The sequence below is a fragment of the Patagioenas fasciata genome, chromosome 27 (genome assembly GCF_037038585.1).
Source record: "Patagioenas fasciata isolate bPatFas1 chromosome 27, bPatFas1.hap1, whole genome shotgun sequence".
Classification (NCBI taxonomy): domain Eukaryota; kingdom Metazoa; phylum Chordata; class Aves; order Columbiformes; family Columbidae; genus Patagioenas; species Patagioenas fasciata.
In genome coordinates this window covers 2,112,242-2,133,093 of record NC_092546.1, presented here as the reverse complement: position 1 = coordinate 2,133,093, position 20,852 = coordinate 2,112,242, and the positions used below count along the sequence as shown (strand labels likewise).

Genomic DNA, 20,852 nt, shown 5'->3' with positions numbered 1-20,852 from the left:
TACTCAGAGTTGTAAGGGGGGAACCACTGCCCAGTGTTGGGTGTCTCCAGGTCAAAGGTGAGCTCGTCACCTGGGCTTGTGCTGGGGACACTCACAGCCATGGACAGACCCACTGACATACGTGCCTTCATTGTCTCCTGTAGCGTGCGGTGAACCGTTTTCTCAAAAGTCCCTGACACTTCTCACAGGCTAAAAGGAGGTGGAGGCAACACCTTGGACACAGACATTTGGTGCAGACACACAGACAAAAAACACTGAAGTAACTTTATTCTGTACATTCAGAAAGAGATCCCTGCTGCGGGAGTGTGTTCAGTGGGAGTGTGTTCAACTGGTAGAGAGCGGGGATGAAAGGCGACAGTCAGGAGTTGCAACTGGGGAACTCTGTTCAAACACAAAGGGATAATTCTTCCCCTTGAGAGAAGTGCAGCACCAGCCAGAGGTCCAGAGACATAACGAGATCTCCACCCTTGGACATCCTACACAACTCAGCTGAACGAGGTTCAAAGACACCTCAGGCACTTGAGGGTAGCCCTGCTGGGAGCAGGTGGCTGCAACAGAAACCTCCACCACTTCCTTCCAACATAAACCCTGCTGTGAGTGGGAACGGCCGAGGTCCCCTAGAAAACCTTGTCTTGCTCCCTCCCCTTCATCAAGGACACATTTTGAGCCGTGTCCCAGAACCCAGCCAGAACCAAGGGTAGACTGGTTTCCCCTCAAATGATGTCTCTTTAAACGTGAAGATGAGAATCTTCTTGTCAATACTGAAAAATGACACCCGCCTCTCTTCATAATCCAGAGACACCCGGATCCGCTTGGGAGTCTGGATTTCTCCAAGGAAAGTGTTCTCAGGGCACGTGAGAGCTTGAAAGCACCCTGCCCACAGCCCCACTGCCCAGAAACCCTTCTCTGGATTAAACACAATCTCACCCTTCTTATCCACATCTTCTCTACACACCCCCACAGTCCATCCTCCTCTGTTGTCCACCTCCACCTCCCAGTAGCATCTCCCTGAGGTGAAGCCTTCACGACCCATCACACAGCGCCATAAGTCAAATCTCTTGGGGTGTTCAGGGACGTCCTGTGGCTTCTCTTCTCGTCTCACACTTTTGCAGCCATCAGACAGAACAAGGCAGCTCTGGGCTGTGTCTGAATCCAGAACCACCTTCACTGCAGGAGAGATGGAGTCAACACATCAGGGCAGAGCTCACCCCAGGAAAGAGTTTTGCTGGGGATGCACAAGGAAGAGAAAGAGTGCAAGCGATAGCTGGCAGACTGTGGCACGGGAAGCTGCACAAGGTGACAATGTTAGTGCAAGGAGCAGGAAACCATAGAATCATTCCAGTTGGAGGAGACTCTCAAGTTCATTGAGTCCAAACATAACCTAACTCTAGGACTAACCCTTGTCTCTGAGAACCTCGTCTAAACATGTTTAATAGACCTCTAGGGACGGTGACTCCAGCACTGCCCTGGGCAGCCTGTTCCAATGCCCCACAGCCCTTTGGGGAAGAAGAAATTGTTCCCCACATCCAACCTCAACCTCCCCTGGTGCAACTTGAGGCCGTTTCCTCTGCTCCTGGCGCTTGTTCCTGGGGAGCAGAGCCCGACCCCCCTGGCTCCAAGCTCCTTTCAGGCAGTTCAGAGATCAGAAGGTCTCCCCTCAGCTCCTGTTCTCCAGCTGAACCCCCAGCTCCCTCAGCCGCTCCCATCACACTTGTGCTCCAGCTCCTTCCCCAGCTTTGTCTCCCTCCTCTGCACTCTATTGAGTACCTCAAGGTCTTTCCTATAGTGAAGGGCCCAAAACTGAACACAGGATTCAAGGTTTGGCATCACCAGCATCGAGTATAGCGGAAGGGTCACTGCCCTGGTCCTGTTGGCCACACTAGTACTGATACAAGCCAGTATTCTGGTGGCCTTCTTGGCCACCTGGGCACACTGCTGGTTCATATTCAGCCAGATGTTGATCAACACTCCCAGATCCTTTTCCAACAGAAAATGAAGCAGAGAGTTGACATTGAGCAGAGAGGGAAGAGGAGACCAGCAGACCTCCAGACTGAAAAAGCCCCGATGTTTAAACTGTGACCAGCGCTGCACGCTGAGGACCAGGACTCTTCAGATGGACCTGAAACTGGGACATACACCAAATAAATGAGGCCTCTGAGTGTTACACACCCTCCTGGACAGTGACGCCTGGAAGAAGCATCCCTGATCTCACCAGCATCGCTGTGGCAGAGGAACTACCAGGAAAGGAGACTAAAGCAGGGAAGATGACTCAGCACCCCAGCACTTTAATTACCTTCTTTGATAGGATCTTCATGTCTTCTCCATGCTTAAAAAAAAAAAAAAAAGTCACAGAGGTAAACTGATATATACAGGATTAGCTCAAAATAATGATAGGCCAGTACAGTTGCACATTTTGGAACTGTTGCTGTATTTTTGAAAGTAATTTCACAGGACATAGCTTCAAAACTTCAGTGCGTAGCAACATGAAAGGACTCCCTTCATTTCTCACAAATATGATCATACTGCCTGTCCTGTTTGATATTTGCTAATTTTCCTTTCCCAGAAGGAAAACCAAAATCAGGGGAGAGGTGCAAAACCCAGGTGAGGAAATGTCCCAGTGGAAAAGTCTCCCACGTAGGAAGGAGAATGGTACTCACCAAGTTCTTCAGCTTGCTTCTCTGAAAAAGAAGATAAATCAGCTCAAGTGGGTTGTGGGATATTGATTGGGATAGAACCTCACCCGTAACCACCCTCAGGGGCAGGAGGGGGTTCTGCAAATGCTTGGCAATGCAAAACCCTCTCCCACCACCAGCCTGGAGCTCTGCAGGTGCTGGTGCAGGTTGAGCTGCTCAGATCTGGGGCAGGAAAGGTCTCTGGGAGGTCCCTCACCTACAAGGGGACCCGTTACCCAGCGTCTCCACCAAATCCCGGTGCCAGCAGTGAGGATGCACAGGGCACTCGCCCTGCCCGTGCCACCGCGGCGCTCACCCATCGCCAGCCCCACACACCATCCTCAACCACCGTTAACTGTCTGACTCAAATTCACTCTCTCCTTTCCCTGCCAACCACTTTTTGGTTCACTTTGCACTTTAACAGTGAAAAGGAAAAACAAAAACCCACCACCCTCTACAGACTCTGTGAAAAATCCCTTGTAAGGAATAGGAGACTCTCCGGTTTCTGCATCACGGTCCCCTGAGTAACAAAGAGAAACACAAGTTACTCTTTGCAATCCCCCTCCCCAGGATCCCACCACACAGGGAGCAGAGGCTGTGATAAAGGGGGCAGATGTGCTGATTTACACTCTGGTGTCAAGGATGCTCGTGATTCCTGAGGGAGCTGGGCCTGTATTTATTTCACCCATCAACCTGTATTGGTACCAATTTAGCAAGAGCTCACTTTTAATAGCCAAAGATCTTTCTTGGCAATTCTATGAGCTGCAAGCAAACAAATATGCTCTCTTCATTTTTTTTTTAATTTCTTGCTAAGCAAACAATCTACATTCTTAGAATAGAATTCTCAACAGCCTACATTTCTGTAATCCTCTCTAAAATAAAAAACTCAATACGTTTTCCATATTATTGCACTATGCAAAATAAATGAGCGTGTTAAAAAACATTGACAGGCACTCAGAGAAAAACCTTAATGACTTCTTGGAGTAAATTTTCACATGATTAGTGTGTCAGGGAGGGAGAAGTACAGTCTCTGCCCAAAGAAAAGCATTTGGACAGAAAGAGAGGATGAATAACAAAGTCTGAAAGATTTCACAGAGGATTTCACTGTGAAGACAGGGAGCGGGACTTACGCAGTGCTGCGTCTCGCCTCGCTGAGAAACAAAACCAGAACAGAGCATCACCACCAAAGCCCGTTCCTTTTTCACCGATACACTTGTTGGGGTGGGGAGGAGGCTGAAATGGCTCCTGGTGGAAAAGCTGCAGCCCAGGAGCTCCCCAAGGTCTTTCTGCTCACGACTTCTGGAGCTCTTGGCCACCCTCCCCGGAGCCACCTCGGGCAGAGTCCAGCCAGGGCTGCAGCTCCAGGGCAGCGGGGAAGGGGCAGGTTTGCATGGACCAGGGAGGAGCACGGGGTTGCACTTCTCCTTCAGGGCTATGGAACCATCCTGCCCCGGGGTTTTGGGAGAGGTTTTGTTAATGCTGAGACACAGCTGAAGCCCTTGCCAAATGAAATGTGCTTCCCCAAAGTTTCTACCAGCTTTGGGAAGAATCTTGAGAGCCCTTTGAAAAGCAAAATTCACTGTTGGTACAACAGCTGTTCATGCTTTCTTTGGTTCGGCAATGATTTTCGATAAAATTACACCACCATTGCTTAATTTCATACACTGTCTTAACAATTTTCAATAGCCATTAACCAAACAATTTCCTTCCCCCACATTCACATGAATTCTCCCATTTGAGGGAATTCTTCAGTGTGCCTAGGAAATAAAAGGTAAAGCTTACCTATTTGTTCCTCACGCTTTCCCGTGAAGGAAAGAAAGAAATGTAAATAATCAAGAACATCATCCCTTCCAAAGAGCCCTGGCCCAATGGCCCAGCTCCTTCTGCTAAGAAATAGAGGATTGCGGTGTCTTTTATTCCTCTGTATTATTTGTCCTTGAAAAGGAGACGAGCCCTGCCAAGCCCCCAAAAAGTGCAAGACTTTCGTGTTTCTTTTGCAGGGTCTGGCAATTCATTGCTCCATTTCTGTGAGCAGAACCCACCCTCAATGGAGGCAAAGTCCAGCTCATGCTGCTTTAATATCCACATCCTTCTTTGCTATCTTTTTCTTGAAAAACAGCCTTTATTTTCTTGCAAGAAAGCAAATCCCTGGGTCTTTAAGCCCCTGGCACCACACGTGTGTCCCAGACACCGAGACAGGACTCTGGGACCATTCTGACATTTCCCAAACCCACCCGTCCACCAAAACCAGAGGTGGCCAAACAGGACCAACCTTCCTCCCCAAACACCACACCAGGACCATACCTTTAATTTTGAATAGATAAACAGTGAAAATAAGGAGAGCAACCACAACAACTGAGACAATGGCCAGAACAATTGTCGAAGGATGGGTATTACCAAAAAAGGGATCTGAAAAATAAAATCCACAAAGGGGTTTGGTCAGTGCACAAGCAGCAATGGGAAATAGCTCATTTCTGTGTTATACAAGCGCATCCCAGGTCTGAATCTCATCAAGGGTGAGCATCACCTCCTGACTGTACTCCACAAAGGGACAAAATATCAGATTAAAAAAAGACCTCTATTTGGACAATTTCACACTTGTCTGTGATTGATGATGTTTTGTCTGCATACATTGTGGGGGATTTTTTGAAAGCAAAAATGGACTTCTAGACAAATTATATGTAGTTAAATCATGCTTTCTAGTCCTATGAGAAATAGAAAGCTGCAGGGTGCAGAAAACACTGGATGCACTGAACATGCAGCCTGACAAATGCACCCAAGATTTTCTGCCACTGTCACGTCCCCAGTGCAGCCCCATGGGCAGCGATAATGGGGCGACACCCCCATCCCCCCCTCACCTGAGATGTAAAATGCTGATCCCCGTTCTTGGCCATCCAGGACGTGTTGGACCCAGCAAGAGACGTTCTGCTTCGTGCCCCTGGTGAGGATGATGCTGCTTTCCACCGCAAAGAGGCTGCTCTGGTCCTGGGTGACGCTTTCCGAGAGGGACGGGAGATGCTGCCCGTGGGGATCTCGCCACAGCACCTGGGGCCGCGGGTACCAGCCGGCCGAGCGACAGGACACCCGGATCCCCCCGTCCTGGTACCGCTCCAGCGCAACAAGTGGGACAGAGCCGCTGGCTGCGGGGACACAGACACCCCAGTGATCCCATGGGAACGGGGTGGCCTGGCTGTCCCTCTACCTGACAAGGGATGGACTTGGACACAGACAAGTCCTGGGGTTTGGTTTAAGACAAGTGTGACCTGGGGTCAGGACATTTAATTCCAACAGGGCATGAAGTTGCTGGAGAGGGACCAGAGGAACCACAGGAATGATTTGAGGCTGGAAGAGCTCTGTTAGGGGACAGGCTGAGAGAGTTGGGGTGTTCAGCTGGAGAAGAGAAGCTCCAGGGAGACAATAGTGCGGCCTTTCTATGCATAAAAGGGCTGATAAGAAATCTGAGGACAGACCTTTGAGCGAGGCCTGTGGCAAGAGCACAAGAGGTGATAGATTTAAACTAAAGGAGGGAGATTCAGGCTGGACATGAGGAAGAAATTGTTGACCCTGAGGATGGTGAGAGCCTGGCCCAGGTTGGCCAGAGAGGTGGTGGATGAACCATCCCTGGAGACATCCCAGGCCAGGCTGGACGGGGCTCTGAGCAACCTGAGCTGGTGAAGATGTCCCTGTCATGGCAGGGGAGGCACTGGGGGATCTATGGAGGTCCCTTCCAACTTAAAACTTTCTATGATTCTATGATTCTTGCAGTGTTTTTCACATCATAACTCCAAGATGTGCTCTGAAGGCTGCTACTGCATCAAAATAATCTGCAGTCCTGGATACTAAAATATAAAAGCAGAAACCATGACATTCTTACTATATTACTCTATGCCATTTTTTTTTTCTTACACCCATTTATATGAGGAAAACAATGTCAAGAACACCTCTGAAGTGGGTAGTGTATCTTACAAGTTCTTGACAATCACTTGCAAAGCAATTTTACTTCAATTAGACATTCTTTGTATATTGAACTATGGGACTTAATTAAACCCTATTTCTTAAAGCACCCACCTGAAATTGCTGCTGGGGAAGACAGGGAAGAAGAGCGCTGGCTATGAGCAAGTAACTTGGAGACAACAGGAACATGGACTACAAACCTGTCACCTGCAGCTCCACCACAGCCTGGTCATAGTCTGAGCCATTGACAACAAGGCAGGTGTAATTCCCTCTGTCAGACAGCTGGACGTGAAATATTTTCAAGTTCACGCTGCCCTTGGCGAGTCCGTCCTTCCACAGCTCTGTGCGCCCTACGTATTCCAGCATCTGATTCCCGTTCTGGTCCCGGCCCCCCTTGTAGAGATGCACAAAGGGCAAGAGCTGCTCCCGAAACCAGGTCACCTCCATGTCTTGCGTGCTCTGCGCGGGGGAGAAGCGGCAGGGCAGCACCGCGTCCTCGCCCATGGCCACGATGACGGGGCCGGGGGGTCCCATCACTTTGAGCTGAGCTGGGAGAAAACCCCAAAGGAAGAAGAAATAACCATGAGTTTGCTGTGGTGACCGAGGTCAGAAAACCAGCGGCTGCTGCTCCAGATGATCCGTGTGCTGTGTGCCGTGTCATTGCATTGGAGCATCACCGTGCTGGGGGGGTGAGCCACTGGGGTGCTGGGAGAGGGATCCCAGCTCTGCAGCACATGATTCCCTGTCCTGCGCTGCCACCAATGTTCTTCAGATCCCTAAAAGACAATTTGTTCTCAAGGGGGCAAGTGCTGCCTGTGCTGCTCATAATGGGGAGAAAGCAGGATGAAGAAGGAAAGAAGTGACTGGAAGGTGTCCAGCACAGAGCCATGAATATGATGAAGGGAGTGGAGCATCTCCCGTGTGAGGAAAGGCTGAGGGAGCTGGGGCTCTTGAGCTTGGAGAAGAGGAGGCTGAGGGGGGACTCATTCCTGGGGATCAATATGGAAAGGGGGAGTGTCAGGAGGATGGAGCCAGGCTCTTCTGGGTGACACCCAGTGACAGGACAAGGGGCAATGGGTGCAAACTGGAACACAGGAGGTTCTGCTTAAATTTGAGAAGAAACTTGTTGGGGGTGAGGGTGTCAGAGCCTGGCCCAGGCTGCCCAGGGAGGTTGTGGAGTCTCCTTCTCTGCAGACATTCAAACCCGCCTGGACCCCTTCCTGTGGAACCTCAGCTGGGTGTTCCTGCTCCATGGGGGGATTGCACTGGATGAGCTTTCCAGGGCCCTTCCAACCCTGACATTCTGGGATTCAGAGATTCTGTGGGTTTGGATGAGTGGTTGGAGAAAGCAGACAACTTGGGTACAAAAAACCCTCAAATATCATCAGTTATTTGCATCTATTACAACAGAAAATAAAAATGTCTCATGTACTCTAAACATCTTTGGAAATTTGAAAAGAAAAGTCTTATTAATAAATAGGCCACTCAACTCACATAAAAAGTGGTTTCTGGTTGAAGAAAAACAAAAAGAAAGACAAGTGTTGTGCGGCATCCTTTGCCACACTGGGAACATGCTGGGAACAGGGAAAGCGGGCGGGGAAATGGCACCAAATTACAATCAAGTCATTGGCACCATCTGATGTCCCCTGGAGCTCAGTGAGGATCCAGGGGGACCCTGGTGCTCTCAGACATGGGCAAGATTCATGGTCGAGACCCTGAGCCTGCGCTGTGCTCGGCCCTTCACGGGAGGAGCTGCATTGGGAGCCGGGAAGATACTGAGGCTGGAAGTAACACCCCAGGGATCAGCACAACCAGAGGGACGCCTACCTGAGTGCAGCTCGTGAACCTGGAAAACCAAACCATAAACTGTAAAAACCAGCAGAGAGAAGTGGTGGTGGAAACTGGAGAGCATCATCTTCACTGGAGCACAACCTGGAGACACGGAAAGAGAGGGAAGGGCTGAGAGGGGGGAGAAACAGGGGAAGAGAATAGAAAGAAGAATTCACTTTTAAAGGGGTTTATTACTGTTTGCAGCCCCTTTTTATAATAGCTCGGGAAGAGACCCGTATGCCAAAGGTTGAATTTGATTTTCTGTCATCAGCCTGACTTTGCTTGGTGCTTTACATACAAAGAATCCGACTGGTGTAAAAAGTTGCAGGAATTTCCCATGGGGAAACAAAGGACAAGCTGCAACATCTCCTCTAATTGCCTGACAAAGTGACAGTTGTTTTAATACAAGCCCTTGCTTTTTTTATCCAGCCCCAAGAAAGTGATGGAAATGTGCAGGATGAGAAGGGGAAACCCAGACCAAATGCACGTGGAGCTGTTGCCACACGCTCATCCTCTGGGACAAATTCAGGACTCGGTAGCACATCCCCTGCCACCACACGGATGTCTCAGACCAGGGAAAGCAAAATAAGTAGAACATTAATTCAATACCCAGCCAGGATGGGACCTGGCCCTGCTCTGAACCCCCTGGACCCTCTTATCACTCACTGACTCAGTTCCGGTTTTGTTAACGAGCAGTGAAAACCACAATGAATTTTGGCAGATGGCAGAAAGCAATTTCAATCTGCAGCTTTGCAAGAGATGCCGCTTACCTGGAGGAACCGAGATCTCTCATGGGGCAGGAGCTGCTCGGCTGTCACGGGGGTGTCCGGGGTTCACCCATCTGAGCTGCACATTTCACTGCCTGAAAACCAAACAAAAATGTCACTCTGCATCCCAGCCTATCACTTCTTTTCTTCTCAGCTGCCTCTGCTCAAAACTGAAAGTCAGTAAGTGATCAGAAGGTTTTTGGCAATGCTTTTGCTCTGGAAATGTTTATCGGGCAGCTCCCAGAGGCAGCCGGTGCAGCTGCTTATCGTATCACAGCCTCCTCCTGCGGCTGCCCCAGCCTGGGGAGGGACGGAGAGCGGACTGGGCAGGGGAAGCAAAGCCGGACATCTTCCCTCGTCACCGTATGGGGCCTGGACACCCAGAGCATGGCCCGTGCTCTGGGGCTGGTGTCCCCAGGTGACATCCCACCGGGCTGGAGGTGCACATGGTGCTGCTGACCCAGGAGGGTTCTGAGCACCCAGCAGTGCTGCAGGCTCTTATCACCCACCCACAGCTGGACGAAGCGGGGAGATGTGGCAGATCCCGTGATGCAAACAGACCAGGGGCACTGCAGGAACATTGGGAGGGAGTTCCAAAAATCAAGTGTAGGATGACATCATGATCTCATGGTAGCTTCAGGATGTAGGATGGAGTCGCCAGGACAAAGGGAGCTGGAAGCTCCCACAGTGTGGTACCCCAGGGAGGAGAGGGTGCTGCACTCCAGCTCTGCTCTCCAGACCATCCAGCCCCTCTGGGCTTTCATCTGCTCCCTCAAACCAGCTGGAAATGCTGTGCAAGCCCAGTCCAGCCAGGAGCCGATGAGCTGAGGGCAGTGGGGAGCACACAGGAGACCTCCACACCATCCAAAACCTCCTTTCCTGGAGTCAGCTCACAAGTTAGTGCTGGCTGTTTGAAAAGTGCCTGAGCACTGTGACTCTACCATCATTGCTTCTGCTTTTTATCATCTTCAGGCAGCCTCTGAGTTGTGCAATTTCCACTTTCAGCAGGGAATCCCACCTCCCGTCCTGTGGATTTCAGCAAACACAGTGGTATCCTGGATGGAGAGAGAAGAGCGGGAGACCTTGGCCAATGAGGTGGAGGAGATCAGTGCAAGAGGTGAGTGGAAATGTCCTCTGTTGAGGAGCCATATGCATTCTGCTTCTGCTGTAGAACAGCTATTTAAGGTCCTAACACCTGGGGCTTGTCCCAGCCTGGGCTTGTGATGGGGTTGAGACTTGGTGGCTGTGAGTCCCCAGCTGAACTGCTTGTGCTTATCTGTGGACCCACCACCAACACCTATGACCCATTCTTGGCTCCCACCACTGTCCACAGAAAGAAACAGGAATTTGGGGTCACAGGTCTTGGGTAACATCCATTGCAGTCTGCACGTGTTTGTGCCCAGATGTACCTGTTTTAGTCATGCAGCACTAGAGCCACCCAAGCTCAGGTCCAGGTGTCTGCAGAGCAGACGTGCACCCACCCACTCAGGTGAATCCTCCTCCAGGACACCGGGGTCGCCTTGGCCAGGGATCAGATGGCAGCTCCTGAATAAGGAACAGGGGCAGGATCAGGGCAGCACTGAGGCTGGAGCCATCCAGGACAAGAGAGCTTCCCACCTCTGGGCAGGGGAGAGGAAATCATAGAATCAAAGAACAGTTTGGGTTGAAGGGACCTCCACAGCTCCCCCAGTGCCACCCCTGCCATGAGCAGGGACATCTTCAGCAGCTCAGGTTGCTCAGAGCCCCGTCCAGCCTGGCCTGGGATGTCTCCAGGAATGGTTCATCCACCACCTCTCTGGCCAACCTGGGCCAGGCTCTCACCACCCTCAGGGCAACAATTTCTTCGTCATGTCCAGCCTGAATCTCCCCATCTCAAATTTAAAAACATCACTCCTTGTCCCACCACAACAGGCCCTGCTCAAACATCTGTCCCCATCTTTCTTATCGGCCCCTTTTAAGTCTGGAAAGGCCGCACTAAGGTCTCCCCGGAGCTTCTCTTCTCCAGCTGAACACCCCAGCTCTCTCAGCCTGTCCTCCCAGCAGAGCTGTTCCAGCCTCGGATCATTCCTGGGGCTCCTCTGGCCCCTCTCCAGCAGCTCCATGTGTGTCCTGTGCTGAGGACCCAGAGCTGGACCAGCACTGCAGGGGGGTCTCACCAGAGCAGAGCAGAGGGGCAGGATCCCCCCAAACCTGCTGCCCACGGGGTGGGGATGCAGCCCAAATTGCCCTGTCCCTTCTCCTGCTGTGATGTATTCAGCCCCGACTGTCCCCTGGGGCTGCCCATCCTGATCAGCTTCCCTTCCTCTGTCCCCAGCTGATGTGACCCTGGACCCAGACACCGCCAACCCCTTCCTCATCCTGGCTTGTGACCAGCGCGGCGTGGGACGTGGGGACAAGTGGATCTTGCTGCCTGACAACCCCGAGCGTTTCGACACAGAGCCGTGTGTGCTGGGCAGCCCCGGCTTCACTGCAGGGAGGCACCACTGGGAGGTGGAGGTGGCCAGTGGAGGGGACTGGTGGGCTGTGGGGGTGGCCCAGGAGTCTGTTAGGAGGAAGGGAGTCCTCAGTTTTACCCCCCAGGAGGGGATCTGGGCTGTGGGGCAGTGGTTTGCACAATACCATGCTTTCACTGACCCTGACTGGACACCCCTGCACCTTGCCTGCCTGCCCAGGGCCATCCAGGTCTGCCTGGACCTTACACACAGGCAGGTGACATTTGCTGATGTTGAAAATGAAGCCCCAATCTTTGCCTTCTGCCTGGCTTCATGTCCCGGGGAGAGGCTACGGCCATGGCTCTGGGTGGGGACGGACTCGTGGCTCAAGCTGTGCCCCTGACATGGAATGACATGGGGTGGGAGGGGCACTGGAAAGGCAAACACCATCTTCTTGGGTCCTGGTGCAGAGAACTGAGAGTCCTGTATCATGATGGCTTCTCCTCACGTGGTTCTTCTGGCCATTAAGTGGGAGGACCGGCAGGTCTTGGAGATGGACACCACCCAAGAGCCTCCTTCATCCCCGGCCCCCACAGCAAGGGCTGCAGAGACAATGGGTAGCACAGAAATTTGGCACCTGGAGGAGCTTGGTGCCAGGTGGCCTCAGGGCAGAGAAGTGGCATCAGGTGCCAGGACACTGCAGAGTTGCTCTATAAAAATACAGCAAGTTCAAACTCCTTAAAAGATGCTGGAATAGTGTCTATGGCTTGTTTGTTGTTTTTTGTTTTGTTTTGTTTTCAATTAAGCTTAATGATTAGGTTAAAAACACCCAAACATAGCTGGAGCTCATGATAATGTTATCTTCTCCACACACACAGCCTCTCTTTGCCTTATTTCCAGTTCTCACCAGCATGCACATCAAGCACTTTTCTTACAGCAGAGCACTAGTAAAAGCCATAGGAACAGCCAGGGAAGGTAAGAAAAAGACTGAGAAGTGTCTGAAACCCATAGATGATCTCATAGATCATCTCATAAATGAGATGATTCCCACAGATTTGCCTTTGTCTGATGTCCCTCCATCAAGGTCTCCTCTTCCTCACATAGACTAGACTCACCCAGTTGGAAGGATCTACAGCGATCATCTAGTCCAGTTGACTGACCACTTCATGGTGAGCAAAGGTTAAAGTTTGTTCTTAAGGGCATTGTCCAAATACCTCTTAAACACTGACAGCCTTGGGACATCAACCACCTCTCGAGGAAGCCTGTACCAGTGCTCGAGCACCGTCTTGGTGAAGAAATGATTTCTAATGTCCAGTCTGAACCCTCTTGTGTGCAGCTTTGCCCCATTCCCAGGGTCCTGTCCAGGATCCAGGAGCAGAGCTCAGCGCCTCCCTCTCCACGTCCCCTCCTCAGGAAGCAGCTGAGCCATGAGGTCGCCCCTCAGCCTCCTTTGCTCCAACAGAAACAAACACAGAGCACTCAGCTGCTCCTCACAGGACATGGCTTCCAGCCGCAGATCTGCTCCAGAGAGCTGACATTTTGAGGAAATGACATTCAAAGGACAAGCTAGACCAGGAAAAGGCAAGGGGGCCCACACCCCCAGGGACCTTGCTTTGTCCTCTCCTGCTAATTCCCACTCTTCGGAGAAGAAAGGGTGAACATAGGTGAAGGGGAACCTTGTCTGGGTCCAGCCTAGATTTCTTCTTCTCCAGCCATGTTGCTGGTTGGAACCTCTTGGTGCAACTTCAGTTGTCACCTTTATGGTGGCAGCCAGGCAGAGGCAACAGCCTTGGTCTGTGTGATCTACTCCAGTAGCTGGACAGCGTTGCAGCACCGGGTCAGGAGCAGATCCTCTGCCCTGGCAGAAGGGGATGGGCTCACCAACCTCTCTGGCACTGTACGGGGACAGGTGACATCCTGTTGCATCTGGGATCTGCACAGCTGTGGGACCAGCAACCCAGGGGACCATCCAAGGAGACATTCCCTAAAGCAGGAGCAACTCATGCTCCTGGCAGAGCACAGAGGAGGGGAAAATCCCACTAGGAATGGACAAGGTTCCTTCTTCCCCATGAGGGCGGTGAGGCCCTGGCACAGGCTGCCTAGAGAAGCTGTGGATGCCCCATCCCTGGGAGTGTTCACGGTCAGGTTGGACAGGGCTTTGAGCAACCTGGTCTACTAGAAGATGTCCCTGCCCACGGCAGGGGTTGGCCTCGATGATTTTTAAGGTCCCTTCCAACCCAAACCATTCTGTAATTTTAAGAGGTCTCAAAATGGCTGCCCACATCTTGGTGCCAGCACATCCGCAGCTACTGGTGCCAAAGCCAACGTTGTGCCCATGCAGGAGGAGGGAGAGGTTACCCACGTCGGGGCTGCAGCTCTGAATTTCCACGAGCACAGCAGGATGGCGAGATCCCACAACTGCCACACGAAGGCAGCGGGCACACGTCTGGACAGAGATGGAGCCAGCGCGTTCAAAGCCCTTATCTGACAGCAAGGTCGTGTGGGATGGGATATATTTTCACATTTGTTTGACCAGCATATGAACTTCACTTCTTTAGTGGTTATTTATATAATTTTGGTTATTCATATTTTTAGCTTCTAACATGTGATGGCACAAATCCCATCAGTTCTCTAAATCAGCAAGTCTCAAGCCATAATTCCTACAGCCTATTCCTAAACTTCAGCAAATTCATGGTAGTAGTTCTTTGGCTGGGGAAGATCTAAACCGCTAAATTTTCTCTCCGAAAGTCTCATCACAACCAGAGAAACAAACTGAATAGTCAAACATTGAAGAATTAGTTGGCACACTCATTTGTTAAAAAGCAGTGATTACAATTCCACCCACAAAATTATTTGGAGATGTAAATCCTGGCAAAACCTCCCAAAAAGATGAACATCTACTTGTGTTTTCCTGAGCTAGCACAAGAATCAAATCAGGACAACCTCAGGGACCAGACATGGAGGCTGCCCAGGCTTCAGGCCCGAAGAGCATCACCCCGTGGCCAGGTTCCATCCTCCACACCCATCCGCCTGGTTCCTCAAGTGAAAATACCATCACTGATCACTCCAGTGTTGCTGCTACGCCCCTCAATCCCCCTCATGGCCTCTGTAAATTAAGTATGTCCCCAGAATTGGCCATTCTTCACCCAGAGCCCTCCTCTGGGCCTCTTCCACCATGGTTGGACCAAGGCTGGGGAAGCCCATGGATCTCCACTCCCAGCGAGGCAATTGCTGCTCTATGCAGGCAGGTGAGAGTTGAACAGCCTCAGAGGCTCACGGCAGAGGGTTTGTAGATGGAGCTGGCAGCAGATTTGTCAGCTATGGGAGTCCCCAAGGACTGGCCAGATGGAGACGCAGGAGGCGCCTCCTTGGGTCCTAGGACATAGTTTGAGCCTGGACCCCCGACCCACCCAGAACCAGGGCCGGATTCGCTGCCCTGCAAACATTGCTCGCAGGAAAGTGAAAATCACAGCCCCGCTGTCCACATTGACAAACATCACCTGCCCCTCCGCATGGTCCAGACAGACCCGCACCCTCTGGGGGTCTGTGCTGGGGAGGATGGGGGTGGGCGCTGGGGAAGTGAGAGCCTGGAACTTCTCCTTGTACCGCCCCACCGCCCAGATCCCCCCCGCCGGGCTCATGTCAATCGGTCCCTTCCTCTTCACGGACTGCAGGGCCACCCCCACAGCCCAGCGTGACCCACAGCAAACCTCCACCTCCCAGCACAGTCTCCCCGAGTCGAATTCCCCGCAGCCCAGCACGCACGGCCAGGGGTCAAAGCGCTCCGGGTTGTCCGGCCGGCTCTGCTGTGTGGTTCCCTGTGTCACACTTCTATGATCTGCTGACAAGATGAGCTGGGACTGAGCTGTGTCTGGATCCAGAGTCATGATCACTGCAAAACAGGACAGAGAGGGGAGAGATCAGCCCTGGGAAGAGTTTTCCCATGCTGGTCCTTGTTCGGTCCTGGTTGGGAGGAAAGCTTGTAATACTACTCTTGCAGAAGGTGTCCAGCTCAAAATGGGGAGCAGCTCTGTGACCTGAGCCAAGGCAAGTGAAGATTCATCATCCCCCAAAACACACATTGCACCCCTTACAGCCAAGGTTAGCTGGACGAGGCTCCCCAGCAGAACTCACCGTTTGTGTACAGTCCCTGGGATTCCTCCACTCCCTCCCCTGTGGCAGATGCCAAAGCACCTGAAAGAGAGACGGAGCCCAGAGATCACCTCCGACATCACCAACACGGGGAGGTGCTTTGTGGAGACCAGCGCCAGGGAGCTGGTGGGCAGAGATCATAGAAGAAACCCTTAAGATCGAGTCTAACCATAACCCTTCCCTCTACTGGACCCTTCCCTGCCCAGCACACACACTCCTTCCCGTGCCTGCCGGCTTCTCCAGATGAAGCAGGAATGAAGAAACCTAAAGTAGCAGGAGCAAAAAATAATTTGGGGAAACCTAGTAGAAGATGGACATTGACATACTGCAGCACATCTAGAGGGACACAATCACAGAATGGTTTGGGTTGAAAGGACCTTCAAAGTGCCCCTAGTCCAACCCCTGCCATGACAGGGACATCTTCACCAGCTCAGGTTGCTCAGAGCCCCGTCCAGCCTGGCCTGGGATGTCTCCAGGGATGGTTCAGCCACCACCTCTCTGGGTACCTGGGCCAGGCTCTCACCACCCTCAGGCCAACAATTCCTTCCTCATGTCCAGCCTGAATCTCCCTCCTTTATTTCAGAACCATCACTCCTTGTCCTATCGCAACAGGCCCTGCTCAAAAGACTGGCCCCATCTTTCTTATAGGCCCCTTTTAAGTATAGAAAGGCCACAATCAGGTCTGTCTGGAGCCTTCTCTTCTCCAGGGTCACCAAGATGGCTTGAGGAGCTCCAAGAACTTCATCTTCAGAGACATTCAGAATTCAACTGGAGAAAACACAGAACAATCCCACCCAGTTGTACCAGTTTTGAGCAGATGTCTGGACTAGATGACCTCCAGAGGTTCTTGTCAGCCTAAATTAACTCTGCACGATGCCAGGCTCTGCCTGACAGTCATCTCCATCACTTCACTGGGGATGAGCATGAGCTGAGAATCGTTCCAGCATATTGGGACATCTGGGACTTGGTTACATCCCTGACCCGCTTCCACCCACAGAGCAGGTCTCAAGCAGAAAGAGCTGTGGCAGCAAGTCAGGTGTTGCACAAAGGGTGTTGAAACAGGTTCACATGCACAGTGTCGGACTAGTGGGCTCCACAGCTGATGATGTGAATCAACACTAACATTGACTGTTCTTTGGAGGAAAAGTAGGAGAGGATCCCTTTGCTTTCATTTATCTGTGACATCCCTCCAATGCGTCCCCAGGGCAGGTCATGCTACACAAGTATATTCAGCTTTATCTCCCTTCTACAAGACATTGACTGCCCTCTTCTTCCCACCCCAGGATGCTCCTCTGTTCTCCTGCAAGATCCCTTCTTCGTACCTTGGGGTTTCCTTGCTGTCTCCCGTAGCGCAGAAGCCTTTTCTGAGCAGACCCCTGGCTCCTTCTTCACCCTGTGGCTCGTCCACTCCTTTTGCTGGAGTTTTGCCCTTTCACACCTGGAGTCGTAAAAGTCACAGCATTTCGATTCCTCCTTTAACTCAGTCTCCTGTTACAGACAGTTCCTAGAGGACACTTACCAGCTGAAACAATATCATCCAGAAAGGCCATTCTATATATATATATATATATATATTTTTAATCAATAAGAACAGAGACAGCAGGCCTCATTGCCTAGGTCACTACTCTGTCCTGATGCTTTAATTGCCAATTAAATTTCTATTATGAGTGGTGGTCCTGATGCCCCTGGTCACCCCATCCCTTCACAGCAATCTTGCATCACAACCAAGTGCAGAATCCCTGAGTAGAGGACACTCGGCTGTGGTCTCTACACTTGAGTGTCACCACACACTGGTCATGGAGAACCCAACCAGGCTTGGAATGAGAAACCTGGCAAATGAAACAAGCTCCTCAAACATTTCCCCAGAGATAGACTTCCCTGGTAGAGTTACACTGGTTCATCAGCTTCTGGAATATCTGAAACATGAACATCAATGGAGCATCCCTGGTATTTGAGGTCTGGGGCAGAAATCTTCACAACCCCAAAGCAGCCATGAAAAGTAAAGAAGAAAAAGCAGCACATACCTGCTCAAAACATCACCAGCATCCTAGATGGGAGAAAGAAAAAAGCAACTCAGTGCTACTTATCCTGCAAATGCATTCCTCACGTTCCCTTTACGCAGTGAATGGGCCCACCAGCAAGGTGAAATTAATAAGATAATCAAGGTAGGATTAACCCATGGGGTGTTTGTGATTTGCTGGTGCCTCACATGCTGTTTCCAGCAGACCTCACCTGCGGGAACTCGCGCCCCGACAGCTGACGCTCCCTCTCCTTGATCAGCCCATCCAGATGAATGATCTTCTTGGAGAATTTAGCAGCATTTTCTTTCAATCTTGTTTCAATCTGCTTCTCCAGCTCTCCCAGCCGAGCCAGCAGAAGGCACTCTTGTTGCTCCAGATACTGTCGCAGCTGCTTAAATTCAGGCACAATCTTCTGCCTCTCCGCCTTCACTTTTTCCTTTATAAGCAGAAAGAATCCTCTCAAGGGGGTGGGACCACGGAAAGGGACAGGCAGCGATTAAAAGCATCCACGGCTTTCACTTTCTGGTGTGGAGCATGGCTGTGATTCCCGGGGTGCTGGACACAATGATTCAATCTCCCAGTTCCAAAGGCCAAGAATCAACCTTTCCTCACCCACCCCAAGCCAACTGCTTCCCAGTAGCACCCAGTGCACCCACCAGATGGTCCTGGCAGATGCATCGCTCCTCCCTTTCCTGTGCCTCCAGCTCTCCTTTCTCTCTCCTGAGGCTCTCCAGCTGCAGCTGGACTTGCTCCTGGAAGCAGAGACACCCTTCAGGAGCTCCCCGTCACCCACCCATATGCTTCGTGCCCATGAAATAGTCTATTCCTGCATTGGACATAAGCACCCTCTGGCACAGAGTCGGTCTCTGGGCCTGCGGGTCCAGGACACTCATAGGGTGATGAGGGAACACACAGGGAAGGAGACTGGGGAAGACCTGAGGAGGAATAAGCAGAATGAGGTGAAAAAGGGACTGGTCATGGGTAAAACAGGGCTGGTCAGTGCGCTCGTCTGCCCCAGTCCTGCACCTGATCACCGCAGTTTGTCCTATTGTCTCATTAAACCCTTTCTGACCTGTTGTTTTTTCATGATCTCACTGTATCCGTGGCTGCGAAGGCTGCTGGGGGTCCAGCGCCAGGGACTGGGGTCAGAGCAGGGTGCAGGCACCCGGGGCTCCTGGAGTCAGCGGGGTCTTAAAGCCGGGGGCTCCTGAATGGCAGCCAGGGTGGGGGAGGGTGTGTGTCCCCAAAACCAGCTGTGGGGGGGCCATTGCGAGCGATGTGGGCGAGGAGCTCAGCACTGGCAGATGGAGCAGAACCACGACTCATGTATCTGGGTAGAACTTCTCTGGAGTCGGTTGCCCCATATCAAAATAATATCAAAGGCTGATTGTGATCACTGCGACCACCCCGGGCTGGCAGACAGCAACACGAGAAGTGACACTGGAGAGGCCACAAGGGCAGGAAATTATAATGTCATATTTGTAAACTGCACGACACAGTACTGAGGACAGACTCCCATTACCTTGTAAAAACTTGATAAATGTTATGGCAAGACACAAAGCAGGGAAACGGGAAACTGCAGCAACGGGAAGACATTGGTTAAAAAGCAACGGTCAAAAAAGCCCAGAGGGTGCAGTTATCGCGTTGACTCCTTGCAGAGCGTGGGTTTTTGCAAACCACAGACTGTAAAGCTTGCAGACAGGTACATAGAATCATGGAATCATTTTAGTTGGAAGAGACCCTCAAGATCATCCAGTCCACCTGTTCCCCCACCCCTGACACTGCCCCATGTCCCTGAGAACCTCATGTCCGTCTGTCCAGCCCTCCAGGGATGGTGACTCCAGCACTGCCCTGGGCAGCCTGTTCCAATGCCCCACAGCCCTTTGGGGAAGAAATTGTTCCCCACATCCAACCTCAACCTCCCCTGGCGCAACTTGAGGCTGTAAAACATCGCATTTGCAAAGAAAGGCCGAGCAAGCTGTGAGCAGCCCGGTGAGAAGGCAGCGCAGCAGCTCCGTTCCCCCCGTGTCCCGACACAGCCCCGGTACCGCGGCTGTGGGGTGGAGAAGGTGCCCGGAGCCCCGGCAGCCCCACCTGTCCCCGCCCGGGGCGGTGTCGCCGCAGCCGCTCCGCGATGTTGCCGAGCGGGCGGTTGGGCCGGAGCCCGCGGGCCGGGAGCGGCTCCCGGCACTGGGGGCAGGAGGGGGCGGCGGCCCCGGCCCAGCAGAGCGCGATGCAGCCGCGGCAGAAGTTGTGCCCGCAGTCCAGCATCACCGGATCGCAGAACAAATCCAGGCAAATGGAACAAATCGCCTCCTCCTCCAGCTCCTCGGCGGCCGCCATGGCCGGGCGGGGGGGCAGCTGGGATGTTTCGCTTTCGGTATCGGGAATGGAGCGGGCGGGGAAGAGCCCCGGGGAGCCTGGGAGCTCCCGCACGGCCGGAGCACGGGAACACAAACACCCCCCTCCTGCCCCCAGGTACATTAGAGGCGATCTGGTGGTCAGATCTGGTTGACTCGAACCCACGAGCCCTGGTGACCTCGGCAGGATTTTCCCGGTGTCGATTCAGCCTGGGGATGGAGGGATGGGGAGCAGCCCCATGGAGAAGGACTTGGGGGTGCTGGTGGGTGAGAGATCGGCCATGAGCCACCAGGTGCCCTTGCAGCCCAGAAGCCAATGGTGCCCTGGGCTGCATCCCCACCCCGTGGGCAGCAGGTTTGGGGGATCCTGCCCCTCTGCCCCGCTCTGTGAGATCCCCTTGCAGTGCTGGTCCAGCTCTGGGTCCTCAGCACAGGATACACATGGAGCTGCTGGAGAGGGGCCAGAGGAGCCCCAGGAATGATCCGAGGCTGGAACAGCTCTGCTGGGGACAGGCTGAGAGAGCTGGGGTGTTCAGCTGGAGAAGAGAAGCTCCGGGGAGACCTTAGTGCGGCCTTTCCGGGGCTGGTAAGAAAGATGGGAACAGACTTCCCTTCCCTTCCCTTCCCTTCCCCTTTTCTTTCCCCAAGAGGGTCCAGGGCAGAA

The 20,852-nt window shown here is 52.4% G+C and overlaps 3 protein-coding genes across 6 annotated transcripts; 1 reads left to right on the top strand and 2 right to left on the bottom strand.

The window, feature by feature from the left end:
• Positions 1 to 245: 245 nt before the first annotated feature.
• Positions 246 to 9,718, bottom strand: LOC136113125 (butyrophilin subfamily 1 member A1-like). The gene is made up of 8 exons (XM_065858092.2): positions 9,227 to 9,718; positions 8,454 to 8,558; positions 6,827 to 7,174; positions 5,531 to 5,812; positions 4,977 to 5,081; positions 2,658 to 2,678; positions 2,294 to 2,326; positions 246 to 1,167 (listed from the first exon to the last, which is right to left on the bottom strand). Exons 2-8 carry the CDS (start codon positions 8,539 to 8,541, stop codon positions 650 to 652), a joined length of 1,395 nt encoding a protein of 464 aa, XP_065714164.2. The 5' UTR covers positions 8,542 to 8,558; positions 9,227 to 9,718; the 3' UTR covers positions 246 to 649.
• Positions 9,553 to 14,329, top strand: LOC136113127 (E3 ubiquitin-protein ligase TRIM7-like). Of its 3 annotated transcripts, none has more exons than XM_071799648.1 (3): positions 9,553 to 10,119; positions 10,232 to 10,340; positions 11,538 to 14,329. In XM_071799648.1, exons 2-3 carry the CDS (start codon positions 10,283 to 10,285, stop codon positions 12,056 to 12,058), a joined length of 579 nt encoding a protein of 192 aa, XP_071655749.1. In that variant the 5' UTR covers positions 9,553 to 10,119; positions 10,232 to 10,282; the 3' UTR covers positions 12,059 to 14,329. The 3 variants fall into 3 exon arrangements, with proteins under 3 accessions (XP_071655749.1, XP_065714168.2, XP_071655748.1); XM_065858096.2 differs by having other exon boundaries at positions 10,229 to 10,340; XM_071799647.1 differs by lacking the exon at positions 9,553 to 10,119 and having other exon boundaries at positions 10,134 to 10,340.
• A 121-nt stretch (positions 14,330 to 14,450) lies between these two features.
• LOC136113126 (E3 ubiquitin-protein ligase TRIM11-like) lies at positions 14,451 to 20,378 on the bottom strand. Of its 2 annotated transcripts, XM_065858094.2 has the most exons (7): positions 19,923 to 20,377; positions 18,485 to 18,580; positions 18,040 to 18,264; positions 17,832 to 17,854; positions 17,130 to 17,245; positions 15,790 to 15,849; positions 14,451 to 15,547 (listed from the first exon to the last, which is right to left on the bottom strand). In XM_065858094.2, the coding sequence occupies exons 1-7, from the start codon at positions 20,310 to 20,312 to the stop codon at positions 14,970 to 14,972; spliced, it is 1,488 nt and encodes a 495-aa protein (XP_065714166.2). In that variant the 5' UTR covers positions 20,313 to 20,377; the 3' UTR covers positions 14,451 to 14,969. The 2 variants fall into 2 exon arrangements, with proteins under 2 accessions (XP_065714166.2, XP_065714167.2); XM_065858095.2 differs by lacking the exon at positions 15,790 to 15,849 and having other exon boundaries at positions 19,923 to 20,378.
• Positions 20,379 to 20,852: the final 474 nt, after the last annotated feature.

Bases quoted from the DNA above. Each gene is read 5' to 3' on its own strand.
- LOC136113125 (XM_065858092.2), bottom strand. From the start codon at position 8,541: ATGATGCTCTCCAGTTTCCACCACCACTTCTCTCTGCTGGTTTTTACA. The intron at 2,327-2,657 runs GTGAGTACCATT...TTTTTTTTTAAG, and splicing joins GAAGCAAGCTGAAGAACTTG to CATGGAGAAGACATGAAGAT. The intron at 1,168-2,293 runs GTAATTAAAGTG...TCTCTCCTGCAG, and splicing joins TGAAGATCCTATCAAAGAAG to TGAAGGTGGTTCTGGATTCA.
- LOC136113127 (XM_071799648.1), top strand. From the start codon at position 10,283: ATGGAGAGAGAAGAGCGGGAGACCTTGGCCAATGAGGTGGAGGAGATC. The intron at 10,341-11,537 runs GTGAGTGGAAAT...CTCTGTCCCCAG, and splicing joins GGAGGAGATCAGTGCAAGAG to CTGATGTGACCCTGGACCCA.
- LOC136113126 (XM_065858094.2), bottom strand. From the start codon at position 20,312: ATGTACCTGGGGGCAGGAGGGGGGTGTTTGTGTTCCCGTGCTCCGGCC. The intron at 18,265-18,484 runs GTGGGTGCACTG...CTGCTTATAAAG, and splicing joins GCATCTGCCAGGACCATCTG to GAAAAAGTGAAGGCGGAGAG. The intron at 17,855-18,039 runs GTGAGGTCTGCT...TCTCCCATCTAG, and splicing joins CGGGGCGCGAGTTCCCGCAG to GATGCTGGTGATGTTTTGAG.